Genomic DNA, 21077 nt, shown 5'->3' on the forward strand with positions numbered 1-21077 from the left:
AATGTAATAGAGCAGCAGGAAATGCTAGCAGAATGCTTGGTTGTATAGGGAGAGGTATTAGCAGTAGAAAGAGGGAAGTGCTCATGCCATTGTACAGAACACTGGTGAGAGCTCACTTGGAGTACTGTACACAGTACTGGAGACCATATCTTCAGAAGGATATTGATACCTTAGAGAGAGTTCAAAGAAGGGCTACTAAACTGGTTCATGGATTGCAGGATAAAACTTACCAGGAAAGGTTAAAGGATCTTAACATGTATAGCTTGGTGGAAAGACGAGACAGGGGGGATATGATAGAAACATTTAAATACATAAAGGGAATCAACACAGTAAAGGAGGAGACTATATTTAAAAGAAGAAAAACTACCACAACCAGAGGACATAGTCTAAAATTAGAAGGACAAAGGTTTAAAAATAATATCAGGAAGTATTACTTTACTGAGAGGGTAGTGGATGCATGGAATAGCCTTCCAGCTGAAGTGGTAGAGGTTAACACAGTAAAGGAGTTTAAGCATGCGTGGGATAGGCATAAGGCTATCCTAGATATAAGGAATAGTGAGTATATCCTAGATATAAGATAAGGCCAGGGACTAATGAAAGTATTTAGAAAACTGGGCAGACTAGATGGGCCGAATGGTTCTTATCTGCCGTCACATTCTATGTTTCTCTCACTGACCTTATTTGTAATGCAGAACATGAATAAATTATACTCTGGCTCATATATCTGAAATATTGTTTATTGAAGCTTTAGGTATTATTTAATAAGGAAATGTTACTCGTTTGTTGCAAAATTAGAAGAGCTTTAAACTGGGTATTTTGCCTCCTTTTGGATCAACCACAAAAAAACGATGTGTAAAAGGCTGAACTTGATGGACGCATGTCTCTTCTCAGCCTCTGTAACTGTTATTTAATTAAAAGCAAACATGGCCAGTGTTAGACACAGGAGCGCCAAACACCTGTACTTCGCAAAGTTGAAGATATTCAGCTCTTCCTGGTATGATAACATTGACGTATCGGCCAGTCATGCCATTACACTGAAATTTTAGAGTATTGACATTCGGTGTGTAGGTAACCACGGCACATCTGGGGAAAAAAAGTGAAAAACCTGTTATAAGTTTTGTGGCACAGGCTGGGTGAAACTGACATTGATTATCAGGTGGCAGTCTCCAGGAAGAGACCTGGTTTATGTTAACGCGTTGCCTTTAAACTAGGGAACAACACGAGAATTGATTGCTGGAAGGGTTATGTTACTTAGCGTGTCAATTTAAGGTAGGGCGATTTAGGGTTCAGAAGAACTTCTATAGACATGGTTGCCGGTACCTGCAGTCTTCACAGGTAGAAAGACTTAGGGTTAAGGAATTACAGTCATGGCCAGGATTTAACCTTAAGCCCCTTATCATTGATGCAAGTTTAAGTTAGGGGAGTTGGGTAAGACCTGTCAATCCCCCAACCAAAATGAATATTTCATAAAGATAAAATCTTTATGAAATTCTCACATTGACTGTGTTAGAATTTCACTAAGACAAAGATATAGAGACCTCTGATGAAGTGATTCAAGCAATCATGAAACGCACGTAAGGCAGCAATAACTCACACTTCACTAACAAGAGCAAAAGGTGGAACGCACAGCAGTTCGCACTGGAACGCACAGCAGTTCGCAGTGGAACGCACGCAAACAAATTCCAGTGGCAAACACAGTATTTAGATCCCCTACCTTGTCTGGAATATACAAATATCTCAAAACGTAAAGACCTGTCAAGCTGTATTAGTGCTTATGGTACATGTAACAGATGTCCTGTTCATTGGATTAATAATTTTGTTGCTATCCTGAACTTTTACTTACTCTACCATTCACCTAAAATGGCTTACGAATTGAAACAAACAAACTTTACCCAGTTAGTTCTTATAGCGAACGTTTTACCGTACATTTCGACCACCCAAGACAGTCGTGTGCCGTCAGTTGACTTATTTGTCACTATTCAAAACCGAAACTCTAACGTTCTCAGTGGTTCACTTAGTTGCCGTCGATTCATATGCACGAACACGTGGCGGTGGCCATCTTGTTTTGTCAAACGCGTCCAGCGGGGTTTGGTCATCGAGTGTCTGGAACTATTTTGGGACACTCAATGGCCCGAACACCGCTGAGACTACCAGGACCACTTAGATTTATCTTAATTCATCCGAAGCAGGCGGCATTCAGTAAAAACAACGTACGAATGAAGCGGCACACGACCATCGTACGCACAAACGATTATTTGAACTATTGTTCGACATTTTACACTGCACGAAAGAGGCCGGCCGCACCAGCTGAATTCATGGAACTATTCTGGGCAGGAGCCTCATGTGTGGCCGGGCAGAAATGAGACTTCCACCTAATTTTGAACCCCTGAACCGATTTGGATGTTTTTTTAAATATGTTGTCCCCCCAGATCGAGGCTATCAGGAGATGTATGTTTTATGGGGTTCTGATGTGATTTTGAGGTGTTTCAAGAAATGCATAAAATTGTCCTTTTTCATTTGGAGATAATTGGGTTGCTACAGTAATAAACTCAATTATCTCCCAAGCATAGGGGAGGGAATGTGTGTAATGTATGGGAGTGTCTCACTGTCTGACTCTATGTTTATGGGTTGTTCACTGTGTGTCCCTGTGCCCAACAAGGTCCACCTGGGTGTCACTCTTGTTGGGAAAAGTTGAATAAAAGGCCAATGTGGAACCATTAAAAATCAGTTCTGCTTAACCCTCAACACGTAGCCTTGTCTCATGCTTGTAGGGAATCTGCTTAACAACTAATCACTAGCTCTTGTAAGAGCTCTACTACCCATTCGAATATTTGATCGGCTGAGATGACAACTGGAGAATACTGCAGAACAGCTCCTTCCATGGGAAAAGGACGTCCCCAACGGCATACACCCCTTTGATACTCAGGGGGCCCGTTACAGTACATATTGGACTACAGCCTAATACTACAACAATTCAGCTTATTTAGGAAGTCCCCAGACTTTTCACCATAGTAGGGGTAACTTCACTATAAATTTAACAAGCTGATACACTGTTCAAACACAGAGACTGATTAATAAATTGACTCTCACAAACTACCTCAGAGTGGAGATCTTTGGACATTTTGATACTGTGGCTAACTACTGCCAATCCTTATTTCTTACTATTCAGTGATTTTTATGATTTGTTAAATCACTATTGCACTTTGAACATGTGGACATTTAGTGGATATTCTCCTATTTTACTTTCTAAACTGTTAGTATTTTATTACACCACCTATCTCCTATACCTGGTTGCTTTAATAGCAGAGTTCTTTGCTATTTTAACCATATTTCCTTAGCCTCGGGTGGGAACTTCGTCCATCTTACCAGTTGTAGTGGGAGATTTGGTTTATCTATTGATTTCTATATTTTGCTCATTGGATTTTATTTGTCTTATCCTCAGTATTGCACTTTATCTGCATATCCTATTTATTCTGTCTCCTCTCCCTACCCTCTGACTCCCAGGTAGGTATTATATTACTGTGCCATCCAGGTTTTCACTAATTTGAAAGAAATACAGAGACTACTTTGTAGTAGTATATTCCCTCCGCTTGACAAAGCGTGAAAAAAAACAGAGCTTCCACAGTCAAGTTTTGTCATTTCCCCCAGCTGTTACTAATCATGGCTAAGGGGGAAAAGGCTCTGTCTATGGAGGATCATGCAGTCTCTCCGTAGACCTCAGTGATGTACTCTTGCACATGCGCGAAAGTACAATGTGGACATCGATTCCAGACACACCAGAAGATGACCCGCATGAAGAAGATGGTAGTGTCCATGAGAGGCAAGTTCAGGCAAGTATAACTCCCCTTCCCCTGCACCACTCGGTCACCACACTTCCAGTGGAGCAGTCACCATCAGGGGTCTTTACAAATGATGCAAAGACCACAGACGGTGACAGAGATGTATTTACCGAGATTCCATCTTTCTAAGTCCCTCAAGTGCAAATTTGAATCTTAACCCCACCTATCCCTAAAAAGTTGTTGTTTTTTTAATGTTAATGACTAGTATAATTTTATACAGTTGTATATGTTTTGTGGAATATTCATTTGTATGTTTTAGTTGTGATGAGTTCATGGTACATGGATACTACTATGCAGTGGGCAGATGATTATTAATACATGTACTGAGATCAGGCATTAGGCAGAAATTTTAGATCTTGAGAAGCCTAAGAATTTGGGAAATAATGGAGTCCCTGCACTACCTTGCTCAGTTTTATTATCCCCCTAGTATATGGAGAGAGTGGAGGGAAGTGAGAAAGAGTACTCTTCAAGATTAATGATTACAGGAGAAATAACAGATCTGTATTTTGTCTAGGAGGAAGGAGGGAGAACATAAAAGGGACACTCCAGGTACCAAAACAGCTTAATCGGATTGAAGTTGTAATGGTGCAAGGATGTCCATGGGCGTCAGCTTATCTCACGGGGTTAAACTATAAGTAGATGGTTTAATCCCAAAATGCTGAATCAAGTGCAGATTGTTCTCCCCATCTCTTCCACCACAGTCCAAGACTTATGTCAGGAAGCCTCGGACAGGAGTGCCGCACCACTGAGAGCTACTGATGGAAGGAGAAAGGCAGGAGAAATGCAGAGCAATCGGGCTCGGGATTCAGCATTTTGGTATTAAACTGTTGTTAACCATTAAACCCCATGAAGTATGCTGGCACCGGGGGCCTCATTGCACCATAACAACCTTATTCTGATTGTTACAGAGCCCAGAGAGTACAAAACAAAACATGCATTCATTTCATTACTCTTAACTAAAATACAAAAAAAAAGGGAAACCTTGGATTGTTATTTCCATTATTTTCCGGTGAGTCACCAACTAGAATCAAGGCACCATTAAGTCTCTGCCCGCAGCAGTCTCCTCTGTTTGTGATCACAATTTCAGAAATTTGGTAGGAGGTCAACAAATCCACCCTCCACCATGGAGACATCTCAATAGTTGTGCAGGAACAAGAGCCATGATTGAAGTTAGAATCCAGATTGCCATCGATTGCATTTATAGCAACATTTAAATGCGAGTAGATAGAAGACTGCGCAGCCCGTCCTCGAAGAGCGATGTTTCTATCTGTATTGATAGGCAGGAAATAGGGGGGGTTGGAGTTTGGCAAAACAGTGTGGGGGTACGTGCAGAAAACAATACACTTTTATAAACTGAAAATTACCAATTATATAATTTAAGTAGTTTAACTGGAAAAAGTCGCCAATTCAGTCACAGCTTTGCAGTTTCTTCAAGGGTCGTTCTAAGCAACAAAACCACCGCAACTCTATGTATTATAGCTCAGTGTATTATTACGGTTTGGTGTATTATTACACCTCAGTGCATTCCGATAGCTGTATGTGGTAATACAGCTGTATAAATTATTACACCTCTGTGTATTATTGCAGTACGGTATGTTATTACAGCTCAATGTAGTACAGGGTGGGACAATATTCAGAGTAGGCTTTGAAAGGTAAATAACGTATTTGTTAGCAGTTTATTTATTTTGTTGCAGGTACATATTTTAACTGAGTCTTGGAAGATTCATCATCGGTAATTTCTGAATGAAACGACAAGTAAAAAGAGTGGAATTTTATTTTCAAAACTGAGACAACAATTCGGTGAGCAGAAATTCCAAGATTAATCGTCCGCCACGTTCACCCTACATTTCAGTCCCCGATGACTTGTTGTGGGGTTATCTGCAGGAGCTGGTGTACGTGAACAAACTGCTTATACAGCTCTAAGAGAATATCGGTGCAGACATTTTTTAAACATTATTTAATGTTATGAGCAATGCAATTGAAAGAGCCCGGCTTTGCGATTCGGCAAATGGAGCTCATTTAAAAGATGTCATCTTCTGTACCTAGTCAAACAAATCTCCATACGTTAAGCATTCATGGTATAAAATATTGATATTAGTTCATTAATAAAATTGTTATTGACCCCTCAAAACATACTCTGAATTTTGATCCTCCCTGTATTACAGCTCAGTGTATTATTACAGTAAGAACAATGGTAGTTTCAAGATATTTTACTTTAATTTTGACAAAATAGTCTGCCTTTTTGTATAATTCAGCTAATGCATCAAGATACACCATTCTATGATCTCTACAAAAGATCTGACATTAATCTCAATGGGAGGTGTACAGTAAATATAGCTTATTCTTGCTGTGCACTGCCAATACTAGCCATGTTTTGTCGTTGCACATTTATAACCATTTGGATGTGAAGTTTCTCACCCCCATTGTAGTTCTCTCCTACAACACTGGAAATTATCCACAAGATGGCGATAGTGAGTAGAAAGGCCATTCTTCTACGATAGAAGTCGTTTCTGGACTAAATTCAGCAAATATTGACCTGAAAGGTAATGACAGATTGACAGAAACTGCAAAGTAATCAGGTTTTACAATGAGATCCTTAGAATGCTAAGTAATCTATACAGGCAGAGAATGACAGGTTCATTATATTGCTTTATATTACAATATACCAATAGTACAGGTTTTACAATGAGATCCTTAGAATGCTGAGTAATCTATACAGGCAGAGAATGAGAGGTTCATTATATTGCTTTATATTACAATATACCAATAGTACAGGTTTTACAATGAGATCCTTAGAATGCTGAGTAATCTATACAGTCAGAGACTGACAGGTTCATTATATTGCTTTATATTACAATATACCAATAGTACAGGTTTTACAATGAGATCCTTAGAATGCTGAGTAATCTATACAGGCAGAGACTGAGAGGCTCATTATATTGCTTTATATTACAATATACCAATAGTACAGGTTTTACAATGAGATCCTTAGAATGCTGAGTAATCTATACAGGCAGAGACTGAGAGGCTCATTATATTGCTTTATATTACAATATACCAATAGTACAGGTTTTACAATGAGATCCTTAGAATGCCGTGTAATCTATACAGGCAGAGACTGAGAGGCTCATTATATTGCTTTATATTACAATATACCAATAGTACAGGTTTTACAATGAGATCCTTAGAATGCTGAGTAATCTATACAGGCAGAGAATGACAGGCTCATTATATTGCTTTATATTACAATATACCAATAGTACAGGTTTTACAATGAGATCCTTAGAATGCCGTGTAATCTATACAGGCAGAGAATGAGAGGCTCGTTATATTGCTTTATATTACAATATACCAATAGTACAGGTTTTACAATGAGATCCTTAGAATGCCGTGTAATCTATACAGGCAGAGACTGAGAGGCTCATTATATTGCTTTATATTACAATATACCAATAGTACAGGTTTTACAATGAGATCCTTAGAATGCTGAGTAATCTATACAGGCAGAGACTGAGAGGCGCATTGTATTGCTTTATATTACAATATACCAATAGTACAGGTTTTACAATGAGATCCTTAGAATGCTGTGTAATCTATACAGGCGGAGAATGAGAGGCTCATTATATTGCTTTATATTACAATATACCAATAGTACAGGTTCTACAATGAGATCCTTAGAATGCCGTGTGATCTATACAGGCAGAGACTGAGAGGCTCATTATATTGCTTTATATTACAATATACCAATAGTACAGGTTTTACAATGAGATCCTTAGAATACTGAGTAATCTATACAGGCAGAGACTGAGAGGTTAATTATATTGCTTTATATTACAATATACCAATAGTACAGGTTTTACAATGAGATCCTTAGAATGCTGAGTAATCTATACAGGCAGAGAATGACAGGTTCATTATATTGCTTTATATTACAATATACCAATAGTACAGGTTTTACAATGAGATCCTTAGAATGCCGTGTAATCTATACAGGCAGAGAATGAGAGGCTCGTTATATTGCTTTATATTACAATATACCAATAGTACAGGTTTTACAATGAGATCCTTAGAATGCTGAGTAATCTATACAGGCAGAGACTGAGAGGCTCATTATATTGCTTTATATTACAATATACCAATAGTACAGGTTTTACAATGAGATCCTTAGAATGCCGTGTAATCTATACAGGCAGAGACTGAGAGGTTCATTATATTGCTTTATATTACAATATACCAATAGTACAGGTTTTACAATGAGATCCTTAGAATGCTGAGTAATCTATACAGGCAGAGACTGAGAGGCTCATTATATTGCTTTATATTACAATATACCAATAGTACAGGTTTTACAATGAGATCCTTAGAATGCTGAGTAATCTATATAGGCAGAGACTGAGAGGCTCATTATATTGCTTTATATTACAATATACCAATAGTACAGGTTTTACAATGAGATCCTTAGAATGACGTGTAATCTATACAGGCAGAGACTGAGAGGCTCATTATATTGCTTTATATTACAATATACCAATAGTACAGGTTTTACAATGAGATCCTTAGAATGCTGAGTAATCTATACAGGCAGAGAATGAGAGGCTCGTTATATTGCTTTATATTACAATATACCAATAGTACAGGTTTTACAATGAGATCCTTAGAATGCTGAGTAATCTATATAGGCAGAGACTGAGAGGTTCATTATATTGCTTTATATTACAATATACCAATAGTACAGGTTTTACAATGAGATCCTTAGAATGCCGTGTAATCTATACAGGCAGAGACTGAGAGGTTCATTATATTGCTTTATATTACAATATACCAATAGTACAGGTTTTACAATGAGATCCTTAGAATGCTGAGTAATCTATACAGGCAGAGACTGAGAGGCTCATTATATTGCTTTATATTACAATATACCAATAGTACAGGTTTTACAATGAGATCCTTAGAATGCCGTGTAATCTATACAGGCAGAGACTGAGAGGCTCATTATATTGCTTTATATTACAATATACCAATAGTACAGGTTTTACAATGAGATCCTTAGAATGCTGAGTAATCTATACAGGCAGAGACTGAGTGGCACATTATATTGCTTTATATTACAATATACCAATAGTACAGGTTTTACAATGAGATCCTTAGAATGCCGTGTAATCTATACAGGCAGAGACTGAGAGGCTCATTATATTGCTTTATATTACAATATACCAATAGTACAGGTTTTACAATGAGATCCTTAGAATGCTGAGTAATCTATACAGGCAGAGACTGAGAGGCTCATTATATTGCTTTATATTACAATATACCAATAGTACAGGTTTTACAATGAGATCCTTAGAATGCCGTGTAATCTATACAGGCAGAGACTGAGAGGCTCATTATATTGCTTTATATTACAATATACCAATAGTACAGGTTTTACAATGAGATCCTTAGAATGCCGTGTAATCTATACAGGCAGAGACTGAGAGGCTCATTATATTGCTTTATATTACAATATACCAATAGTACAGGTTTTACAATGAGATCCTTAGAATGCTGAGTAATCTATACAGGCAGAGACTGAGAGGCTCATTATATTGCTTTATATTACAATATACCAATAGTACAGGTTTTACAATGAGATCCTTAGAATGCTGAGTAATCTATACAGGCAGAGACTGAGAGGCTCATTATATTGCTTTATATTACAATATACCAATAGTACAGGTTTTACAATGAGATCCTTAGAATGCTGAGTAATCTATACAGGCAGAGACTGAGAGGCTCATTATATTGCTTTATATTACAATATACCAATAGTACAGGTTTTACAATGAGATCCTTAGAATGCTGAGTAATCTATACAGGCAGAGACTGAGAGGCTCATTATATTGCTTTATATTACAATATACCAATAGTACAGGTTTTACAATGAGATCCTTAGAATGCTGAGTAATCTATACAGGCAGAGACTGAGAGGCTCATTATATTGCTTTATATTACAATATACCAATAGTACAGGTTTTACAATGAGATCCTTAGAATGCTGAGTAATCTATACAGGCAGAGACTGAGAGGCTCATTATATTGCTTTATATTACAATATACCAATAGTACAGGTTTTACAATGAGATCCTTAGAATGCTGAGTAATCTATACAGGCAGAGAATGACAGGTTCATTATATTGCTTTATATTACAATATACCAATAGTACAGGTTTTACAATGAGATCCTTAGAATGCTGAGTAATCTATACAGGCAGAGACTGAGAGGCTCATTATATTGCTTTATATTACAATATACCAATAGTACAGGTTTTACAATGAGATCCTTAGAATGCTGAGTAATCTATACAGGCAGAGAATGACAGGTTCATTATATTGCTTTATATTACAATATACCAATAGTACAGGTTTTACAATGAGATCCTTAGAATGCCGTGTAATCTATACAGGCAGAGACTGAGAGGCTCATTATATTGCTTTATATTACAATATACCAGAAGTACAGGTTTTACAATGAGATCCTTAGAATGCTGAGTAATCTATACAGGCAGAGAATGACAGGTTCATTATATTGCTTTATATTACAATATACCAATAGTACAGGTTTTACAATGAGATCCTTAGAATGCCGTGTAATCTATACAGGCAGAGACTGAGAGGCTCATTATATTGCTTTATATTACAATATACCAATAGTACAGGTTTTACAATGAGATCCTTAGAATGCCGTGTAATCTATACAGGCAGAGACTGAGAGGCTCATTATATTGCTTTATATTACAATATACCAATAGTACAGGTTTTACAATGAGATCCTTAGAATGCCGTGTGATCTATACAGGCAGAGACTGAGAGGCTCATTATATTGCTTTATATTACAATATACCAATAGTACAGGTTTTACAATGAGATCCTTAGAATGCCGTGTGATCTATACAGGCAGAGACTGAGAGGCTCATTATATTGCTTTATATTACAATATACCAATAGTACAGGTTTTACAATGAGATCCTTAGAATGACATGTAATCTATACAGACAGAGACTGAGAGGCTCATTATATTGCTTTATATTACAATATACCAATAGTACAGGTTTTACAATGAGATCCTTAGAATGCTGAGTAATCTATACAGGCAGAGACTGACAGGTTCATTATATTGCTTTATATTACAATATACCAATAGTACAGGTTTTACAATGAGATCCTTAGAATGCCGTGTAATCTATACAGGCAGAGACTGAGAGGCTCATTATATTGCTTTATATTACAATATACCAATAGTACAGGTTTTACAATGAGATCCTTAGAATGACATGTAATCTATACAGACAGAGACTGAGAGGCTCATTATATTGCTTTATATTACAATATACCAATAGTACAGGTTTTACAATGAGATCCTTAGAATGCTGAGTAATCTATACAGGCAGAGACTGACAGGTTCATTATATTGCTTTATATTACAATATACCAATAGTACAGGTTTTACAATGAGATCCTTAGAATGCCGTGTAATCTATACAGGCAGAGACTGAGAGGCGCATTATATTGCTTTATATTACAATATACCAATAGTACAGGTTTTACAATGAGATCCTTAGAATGCTGAGTAATCTATACAGACAGAGACTGAGAGGCTCATTATATTGCTTTATATTACAATATACCAATAGTACAGGTTTTACAATGAGATCCTTAGAATGCTGAGTAATCTATACAGGCAGAGAATGACAGGTTCATTATATTGCTTTATATTACAATATACCAATAGTACAGGTTTTACAATGAGATCCTTAGAATGCCGTGTAATCTATACAGGCAGAGAATGACAGGTTCATTATATTGCTTTATATTACAATATACCAGTAGTACAGGTTTTACAATGAGATCCTTAGAATGCTGAGTAATCTATACAGACAGAGACTGAGAGGCTCATTATATTGCTTTATATTACAATATACCAATAGTACAGGTTTTACAATGAGATCCTTAGAATGCCGTGTAATCTATACAGGCAGAGACTGAGAGGCTCATTATATTGCTTTATATTACAATATACCAATAGTACAGGTTTTACAATGAGATCCTTAGAATGCCGTGTAATCTATACAGACAGAGACTGAGAGGCTCATTATATTGCTTTATATTACAATATACCAGTAGTACAGGTTTTACAATGAGATCCTTAGAATGCTGAGTAATCTATACAGGCAGAGACTGAGAGGTTCATTATATTGCTTTATATTACAATATACCAATAGTACAGGTTTTACAATGAGATCCTTAGAATGCTGAGTAATCTATACAGGCAGAGACTGACAGGTTCATTATATTGCTTTATATTACAATATACCAATAGTACAGGTTTTACAATGAGATCCTTAGAATGCCGTGTAATCTATACAGGCAGAGACTGAGAGGCGCATTATATTGCTTTATATTACAATATACCAATAGTACAGGTTTTACAATGAGATCCTTAGAATGCTGAGTAATCTATACAGACAGAGACTGAGAGGCTCATTATATTGCTTTATATTACAATATACCAATAGTACAGGTTTTACAATGAGATCCTTAGAATGCTGAGTAATCTATACAGGCAGAGAATGACAGGTTCATTATATTGCTTTATATTACAATATACCAATAGTACAGGTTTTACAATGAGATCCTTAGAATGCCGTGTAATCTATACAGGCAGAGAATGACAGGTTCATTATATTGCTTTATATTACAATATACCAGTAGTACAGGTTTTACAATGAGATCCTTAGAATGCTGAGTAATCTATACAGACAGAGACTGAGAGGCTCATTATATTGCTTTATATTACAATATACCAATAGTACAGGTTTTACAATGAGATCCTTAGAATGCCGTGTAATCTATACAGGCAGAGACTGAGAGGCTCATTATATTGCTTTATATTACAATATACCAATAGTACAGGTTTTACAATGAGATCCTTAGAATGCCGTGTAATCTATACAGGCAGAGACTGAGAGGCTCATTATATTGCTTTATATTACAATATACCAATAGTACAGGTTTTACAATGAGATCCTTAGAATGCTGAGTAATCTATACAGGCAGAGAATGACAGGTTCATTATATTGCTTTATATTACAATATACCAATAGTACAGGTTTTACAATGAGATCCTTAGAATGCTGAGTAATCTATACAGGCAGAGACTGAGAGGCTCATTATATTGCTTTATATTACAATATACCAATAGTACAGGTTTTACAATGAGATCCTTAGAATGCCGTGTAATCTATACAGGCAGAGACTGAGAGGCTCATTATATTGCTTTATATTACAATATACCAATAGTACAGGTTTTACAATGAGATCCTTAGAATGCCGTGTAATCTATACAGGCAGAGACTGAGAGGCTCATTATATTGCTTTATATTACAATATACCAATAGTACAGGTTTTACAATGAGATCCTTAGAATGCTGAGTAATCTATACAGGCAGAGAATGACAGGTTCATTATATTGCTTTATATTACAATATACCAATAGTACAGGTTTTACAATGAGATCCTTAGAATGCTGAGTAATCTATACAGGCAGAGACTGAGAGGCTCATTATATTGCTTTATATTACAATATACCAATAGTACAGGTTTTACAATGAGATCCTTAGAATGCTGAGTAATCTATACAGGCAGAGACTGAGAGGTTCATTATATTGCTTTATATTACAATATACCAATAGTACAGGTTTTACAATGAGATCCTTAGAATGCTGAGTAATCTATACAGGCAGAGAATGAGAGGCTCATTATATTGCTTTATATTACAATATACCAATAGTACAGGTTTTACAATGAGATCCTTAGAATGCTGAGTAATCTATACAGGCAGAGACTGAGAGGTTCATAATATTGCTTTATATTACAATATACCAATAGTACAGGTTTTACAATGAGATCCTTAGAATGCCGTGTAATCTATACAGGCAGAGACTGAGAGGCTCATTATATTGCTTTATATTACAATATACCAATAGTACAGGTTTTACAATGAGATCCTTAGAATGCTGAGTAATCTATACAGGCAGAGAATGAGAGGCTCGTTATATTGCTTTATATTACAATATACCAATAGTACAGGTTTTACAATGAGATCCTTAGAATGCCGTGTAATCTATACAGGCAGAGACTGAGAGGCTCATTATATTGCTTTATATTACAATATACCAATAGTACAGGTTTTACAATGAGATCCTTAGAATGCTGAGTAATCTATACAGGCAGAGACTGAGAGGCTCGTTATATTGCTTTATATTACATTATACCAATAGTACAGGTTTTACAATGAGATCCTTAGAATGCTGTGTAATCTATACAGGCAGAGACTGAGAGGCTCATTATATTGCTTTATATTACAATATACCAATAGTACAGGTTTTACAATGAGATCCTTAGAATGCTGAGTAATCTATACAGGCAGAGACTGAGAGGCTCATTATATTGCTTTATATTACAATATACCAATAGTACAGGTTTTACAATGAGATCCTTAGAATGCTGAGTAATCTATACAGGCAGAGACTGAGAGGTTCATTATATTGCTTTATATTACAATATACCAATAGTACAGGTTTTACAATGAGATCCTTAGAATGCTGAGTAATCTATACAGGCAGAGAATGAGAGGCTCATTATATTGCTTTATATTACAATATACCAATAGTACAGGTTTTACAATGAGATCCTTAGAATGCTGAGTAATCTATACAGGCAGAGACTGAGAGGTTCATAATATTGCTTTATATTACAATATACCAATAGTACAGGTTTTACAATGAGATCCTTAGAATGCCGTGTAATCTATACAGGCAGAGACTGAGAGGCTCATTATATTGCTTTATATTACAATATACCAATAGTACAGGTTTTACAATGAGATCCTTAGAATGCTGAGTAATCTATACAGGCAGAGAATGAGAGGCTCGTTATATTGCTTTATATTACAATATACCAATAGTACAGGTTTTACAATGAGATCCTTAGAATGCCGTGTAATCTATACAGGCAGAGACTGAGAGGCTCATTATATTGCTTTATATTACAATATACCAATAGTACAGGTTTTACAATGAGATCCTTAGAATGCTGAGTAATCTATACAGGCAGAGACTGAGAGGCTCGTTATATTGCTTTATATTACATTATACCAATAGTACAGGTTTTACAATGAGATCCTTAGAATGCTGTGTAATCTATACAGGCAGAGACTGAGAGGCTCATTATATTGCTTTATATTACAATATACCAATAGTACAGGTTTTACAATGAGATCCTTAGAATGCTGAGTAATCTATACAGGCAGAGACTGAGAGGCTCATTATATTGCTTTATATTACAATATACCAGTAGTACTCATTGCTAATATTCAGACTGGTTTCAAGCTAGTCAGTAAATAGAAACCATTAAGTAGTGTTAGTTAAATGTTAGCATTTGCTAATATTCAAATTGGATGTTGGTGCATATTTCAGTGAATTGTCATTGCACCTCTGCAAGACACAATCAAATGTGTGTTCAGCACGTGTGCAATCACAATAGCAATTGTATGCATACTTTGGTTTAGCACAATCAGGCACAGATGTACACAGGCACAGAGAGATATACACAAGTGCAGCCAGCCATGCATGGCTACAGACAATTATGGACACACACATGCACACACATACATGAACAGACACATAGCCAGATATATACACGTACAGACAGGCTTAGACATATACACAGGCACATACAGCAAGTATGCTACAGTGATGATGTAATTGCATATCATTTCTCCCATCTTACTCTTTTCTTCCTCCGCAATTGTGCCTCAATTTTATCTACCTCATGGCTTTCCCCAAACTCTTTACATCTCCTTCCCCCCTTCCCTCGTGTCTCTCCTTATCACCTCTTCCCTGGTCACTTTCCCCATCACCAGTTCCCTCATGTCTCTCTTTATCACCCCTTTCCTTGTGTCTCTCCTTATCATCCCGTTCCTTGTGTCTCTCCTTATCATCCCTTTCCTTGTGTCTCTTCTTATCATCCCGTTCCTTGTGTCTCTCCTTATCATCCCTTTCCTTGTGTCTCTTCTTATCATCCCGTTCCTTGTGTCTCTCCTTATCACCCCTTTCCTTGTGTCTCTCCTTATCACCCCTTTCCTTGTGTCTCTCCTTATCACCCCTTTCCTTGTGTCTCTCCTTATCATCCCGTTCCTTGTGTCTCTCCTTATCACCCCTTTCATTGTGTCTCTCCTTATCACCCCTTTCCTTGTGTCTCTCCTCATCACCCCTTCCATCTTGTCTCTCCTTATCACCACTTTCCTTGTGTTTCTCCTTATCATCCCGTTCCTTGTGTCTCTTCTTATCACCCCTTCCATCTTGTCTCTCCTTATCACCCCTTTCCTTGTGTTATTACTTATTTTTACTGTGCCCATTTCACCACATGTGTCTCTCCACAGCACCCCATCTACAATAGCCATCCTTCTTTGCCGGGCTGCTGGTCACCTCCTGCCATTTTCATGCACTGCTTTGTGTTTGAAGGTCATCTCCAGTCCCTGCCTATTATCCTTCTCACACAGCTCCATTAGATGTAAGAATGAGTCTCTGAGTGTAGAATAAATGTCTAAACATTGGTGGCTAGTTGGGGAGATCCTCCTATCTGAATGCCCCAAATTGCCTGAATGCTCAGCCTGCCCCACAAAGTATGCAGAAAGATTCAGAGTTAATTTTGTACACTAAGGGTTGCGCGGCCGCCTAGGTTGCACCGGCCTGGAGAACGCACAGCACAATCGCAGGGTAACTGGCAGGAGGAGAAGTACTCTACTCCTGCTGGTCAAAGAATGTAGCGTGGCTGAGGCACAGACCACGGTGGAGGAGCGTCTGTTTCTCTACCCGGTCTGACAGGAAGTGCTCTCAGAGAGCACAGAATAGGAGCTTCTCTACCACAACTCGGCCATGCTACACAGGACGTACAGGAGGTTGGGGCGAGGGAATGGGACACATGAAGAGGCTAGGAGGGAAATTAGACACATGGGGGTTAGAGGGGTAATTGGACACATGGAGGGGCTGGGGAATCAGACAAATAGAGCGTGTGGAGGGGGTTATTGAGACACATGGAAGGGTGGGGGGAGATGAGGCAGATGGAAAGAGACTCGCAGAGGGGGGACAAAGAGACACAGAGGAGCTGGGGGTCACATATACACACTCAGAAGATCTGGGGGGCACAAAGAGACATACTGAGGGAAGACAAAGAGATGCTGAAAGGCTTGGAGACAAAGAGACACACAGAGGGGGACAACGAAACACACAGAAGGGCTGAGGGGACAAAGAGAGACACAAAGAGGTTGGGGGCCACATAGCAGCCTACAGAAGGGGTGGATGAAAAACAGACACACATAAGGTCTGGGGGGCAAGATACACACAGGGAAAGGAGAAAAAGATGCACAAAATGGCTGCCAGACAACAGTAATTAAGGTGAGAAGAGCCAACTTGGGCTGGGTATCAGAGAACTATGTTATATTAATGTATTGTGAATAAGGCCAGTGTGTTAGAGAGACCCCTCTCCAGGGCCCATTAAAGCCTCGAGGGGACTTGTTCTAATCTACAGTTTAAAGATTTGTGCAAGAAATATTCTTTAGCAGTTGCAGGTGATTTTTACATTTTAAAGTTGGGGGTAACAAATATATTGTCCACCTCGGTGCCAAATGTTTTAGGTATGTCCCTGCCAAGAGCTATCACTATATCTCTCCTTTTGCTATGCAATATTTACCATACCAAAATCAACATTCTGATACCTAACCTGTTGAATTACTTTCCTATCTGCTTTAAGCTAGATTATGGAGATTAGAAAAGATAAGTTATGAAATATCTGAAATTATGCTAATAATCACTGGGGGAACCCCACTATAGTGTTTTTAAGAATATAAGCTGCAGACATCTACTTTAAAAACACTTGAGACTAATTTAATTAAAAAATTAAGAGCGATATAATTACCACTGACGTTGCTGGGATTGGTCTCTGTTCCTTTGGGACAATGGGTTAATCCAGTTGAAAAAGTTAAGAGTATGCAAAGAAAGTTTAACTTTAAAAGAGGCTTAGGAATTTCGAAGAGTGTCTCAGAGCAGAGAGAATTGTAAGTGTAAGAATCGAGGTGCGGCCTCAAAGTTACTGGAGGTGATTGATCCTTAGAGAGAAGGTTTTGAGAGCCAAGGGTGTCTCTGTCATCCTTTGTGTTGGCTATTTTTAAAGGAATTGTTATCACTTCTCTAACTACACCTACTATTTGAAGTGGCCAATGAAATTGGATGGGCGTATTCTATGATAATGAATAACAAACTCATTCATAGTACCTGAATTTGGCAAAAAGATGGCATCATTGTCAAAGCATTACCCTTTAATAAGTACCATCTCTTAAGGAGTTAAGTGACAAAACCTTCAAAAAGAATGACCTCAATAATCTTTGAACTCTTTACCATTATTCTGTCAAATGTAGTCGAAGAGTCTGGCATAGTCTAGATTTACCTGACACTTAGTAAATTTATGCCAAGCAGATCAATGGTTAAAAAGTCATTAATTATTCTAACCAAACAGGTATAATCCCAGATGATATATGTATGTGTCTAGTCGGTAACTGGTCTCAGATAAATATACATTATCTTCTTGTCCAGAAATGTATGCAAGACAAATATATGACCTCAGTCATACATAGTGCCTTTTGTTTCACACGTTTAATATCAGTTTCTGATCACACCACCTTGTCTGTGTTTTAGAATACAATGTAGCTATATTGCTAATATGTATTTGTTTTAAAATAAGATTAAACACTGCATGTATATTTGTATAAGTAAAGCTATTACGGTGGGTAAACCTAAGGTAAATTAACCTAAAAATAAAACAAATAGCCATGTAGGATTATCTGCGTGTATACAAGAAAAGGTGACTAAAGTGTTGACTGAAAAATGTGAGTGGTAAACCGTACAGCAGAAGTTTCAGGACCTAAAATATTAGACAAGACTAAAGCCCCAATTGGTTCACCCTCCTAACCACTCAATAACGACTTTGGTGCATCAAGGGCAGAGGGTGAACATACAAACCTATACAGCTGTATATTAACATGTAATTCAAAATAAAACTATATCAAGCTACAGGTACCTCTGGGTGGGGGATAATCCCACTTTGCTTGGTTGTATATGATGGAATAGCTACTTCCTGTACTAGTAAATCAGATACCTATGGGTGGGGAATAATCCCACTACTCTTGAAGGTATACAGGAAAAGGTACCAAAAACTGGTCCCTAGGGCGTAGTCAGTGCACCATAAAGCAGAGAGCACCTACATACCAGCGAGAGACATGTGGAAAAATCCCTGAAAACAAAGGGAGACAGGGACAAAGAGCAAAAGTAACATGTAAATTATGGCTAATGCCTAAAAATACTCATGGGTGAGAAATTCGCCATTGTCCATGTCTCCATTTGTTTTGGGGGATTGTTTCCTGTCTCTCTCTAGAGGTGCACCCTCTGCTTTATGGTGCACTGATGTAGCCAGAGGGACCAGATTTAGGTACCTTTTCCCTGTATACCTTTAAGAATAGTGGATTTTTTTTTTTATTCTTTATTTTTGTTGTGCATAAAGATATAACAACGCGTATGTGGTACCCCAACGGCATTCCACAAACTTTGCAATGACAGGTATAACAGTGGGGTACATGGTAGGACTTGCACAATTTTATATTAACATGAGTGGTTCGTTCTAGTACTAATAGCTTGTATGTAGGTATATTACGTGAGACAATAGATGTAATCAAAGTCATGTATAGTGTTTATGGAGTTACAACCACAGATTTATTAGTTAATAAGCTCACTTCTAGACAAAACGATAAGCGTTCAAGTGTTGCATGAGTCAAGTTCAGATTAAATGAACTAGCACTATCCTGGTATTACAGTACAATTCATACTTTGTTGAGCCCCCAGCATAGACACAGGTTAACTAACTCGTCTAGGGTATGTGTAAAGGCTTGTCACTGCTAGGTAGTTAGACACAATGCTATGCATACACAAGTATTTTGCGCTATCTGGATGCAGGAAAAAGCCTAACTTAAAGCCTAAATATAACTCCTCCACTCTTTAGACTAAAAAGCTAAGTCAATGCTCATGAGAAATAATTAGCAGTAATAGATTACGTTGTGAGCTTATTTAGTTTCAGTTACATCTTCCCCTTCGGCTGCCCCAGTCTCTCCGATGGCAGGAGCTGAGAGTCGTGTAGGGATCTGCATGGTTGGACTGCTTGAGGAGGCAAGGGGTTAATTCTGTGTGGAAGTCCTGAATTGAGGAGAGCGATAGTCTGCCACTACCGGGGGCTGTGTGTCCCATTCCTCCTGCCCCACGTCTCACAGAGTCCTCCTCAGCCTATGTCTTTAAGGGTGTGGGCGGACCGTCCTGTTCCCAGGTATAATGTGGGTCCCTCGCGGGTGCGAGTGCTGGCTCTTCCCCGCTGCTTTGCCGGGACTTCGTGTGGTAGAGCCTTGCTGACATGGGTAGGCAAGTCTGCGATGGTGCCGGGCTGTGGATTGGATGTGCTGTGCCTTGTGCTGGGTTGTAGTCGCTGGTGTACATCTCCTCACCTGTGTTCTCTCCGGCGGGGGAGCGTGTCGTTTGGGGCGCCATTTTTAGTGCGCCTGGTTCGGATGAGCGAGCCGCCTGGATGGGAACTGCAGGATAGAGCCATGGGTGCAATTTTAACCTGAGCTCGTGAGTTGTTTAGTCTCTCTTACAGCTTTTTCAACATGCTTCTGCTGTAGGGCGCGCATGTGGCTGGCACTCGGCGGCCATTTTGGGGGATTCCGTCGGAGTGTTCCACGTAGCAGGGTAGTAGCTTTTTGGGCCCCGCGTGTCGTGGTCTGACATGGGCCGCCGCGTGTGTGTGCAGACCGGGATGACCCCCCCCGGTCCAGAGGGGGGGGGGGGACGCCAGACCCCGGCCGGAGACCCGGGAGAGCGGCCGTCTCGTCCCGGCTCAAGCTCCTCACGCCTCGGGTCGTAGTCGGGTTACAGAAGGCTGCTTTAAGGGTATCCCCACGTACCTCAGGATCTGGGGATCGGGGTGGGTGTTGTTGCGGGTAGATTTGCCTTCAGTTTGCGCCGTTTTCCGACCCCAAAGCGGGAGCTCAGACAGACGCGTCTGATCCCGTCGGCGGTCCAGCCCCACCCCCCCTGGATTTTT

General features: G+C 38.6%; 1 protein-coding gene across 1 annotated transcript in view; it reads right to left on the reverse strand.

Moving 5' to 3' along the window:
- Positions 1-716: 716 nt before the first annotated feature.
- The window catches only part of LOC134586094 (uncharacterized), a 65186-nt gene continuing 44825 nt past the window's right edge, over positions 717-21077 (reverse strand). Inside the window, exons 8-11 of the mRNA XM_063441603.1 lie at positions 15705-16261; positions 6258-6349; positions 4821-5106; positions 717-1083 (exon numbers count right to left, since the gene is read on the reverse strand). Of these exons, the coding sequence (XP_063297673.1) occupies positions 912-1083; positions 4821-5106; positions 6258-6349; positions 15705-16261 (1107 nt within the window). The 3' untranslated portion in view covers positions 717-911. The remainder of the gene's footprint in view (positions 1084-4820; positions 5107-6257; positions 6350-15704; positions 16262-21077) is intronic.

The sequence above is a fragment of the Pelobates fuscus genome, chromosome 2 (assembly GCF_036172605.1).
Source record: "Pelobates fuscus isolate aPelFus1 chromosome 2, aPelFus1.pri, whole genome shotgun sequence".
Lineage (NCBI taxonomy): Eukaryota > Metazoa > Chordata > Amphibia > Anura > Pelobatidae > Pelobates > Pelobates fuscus.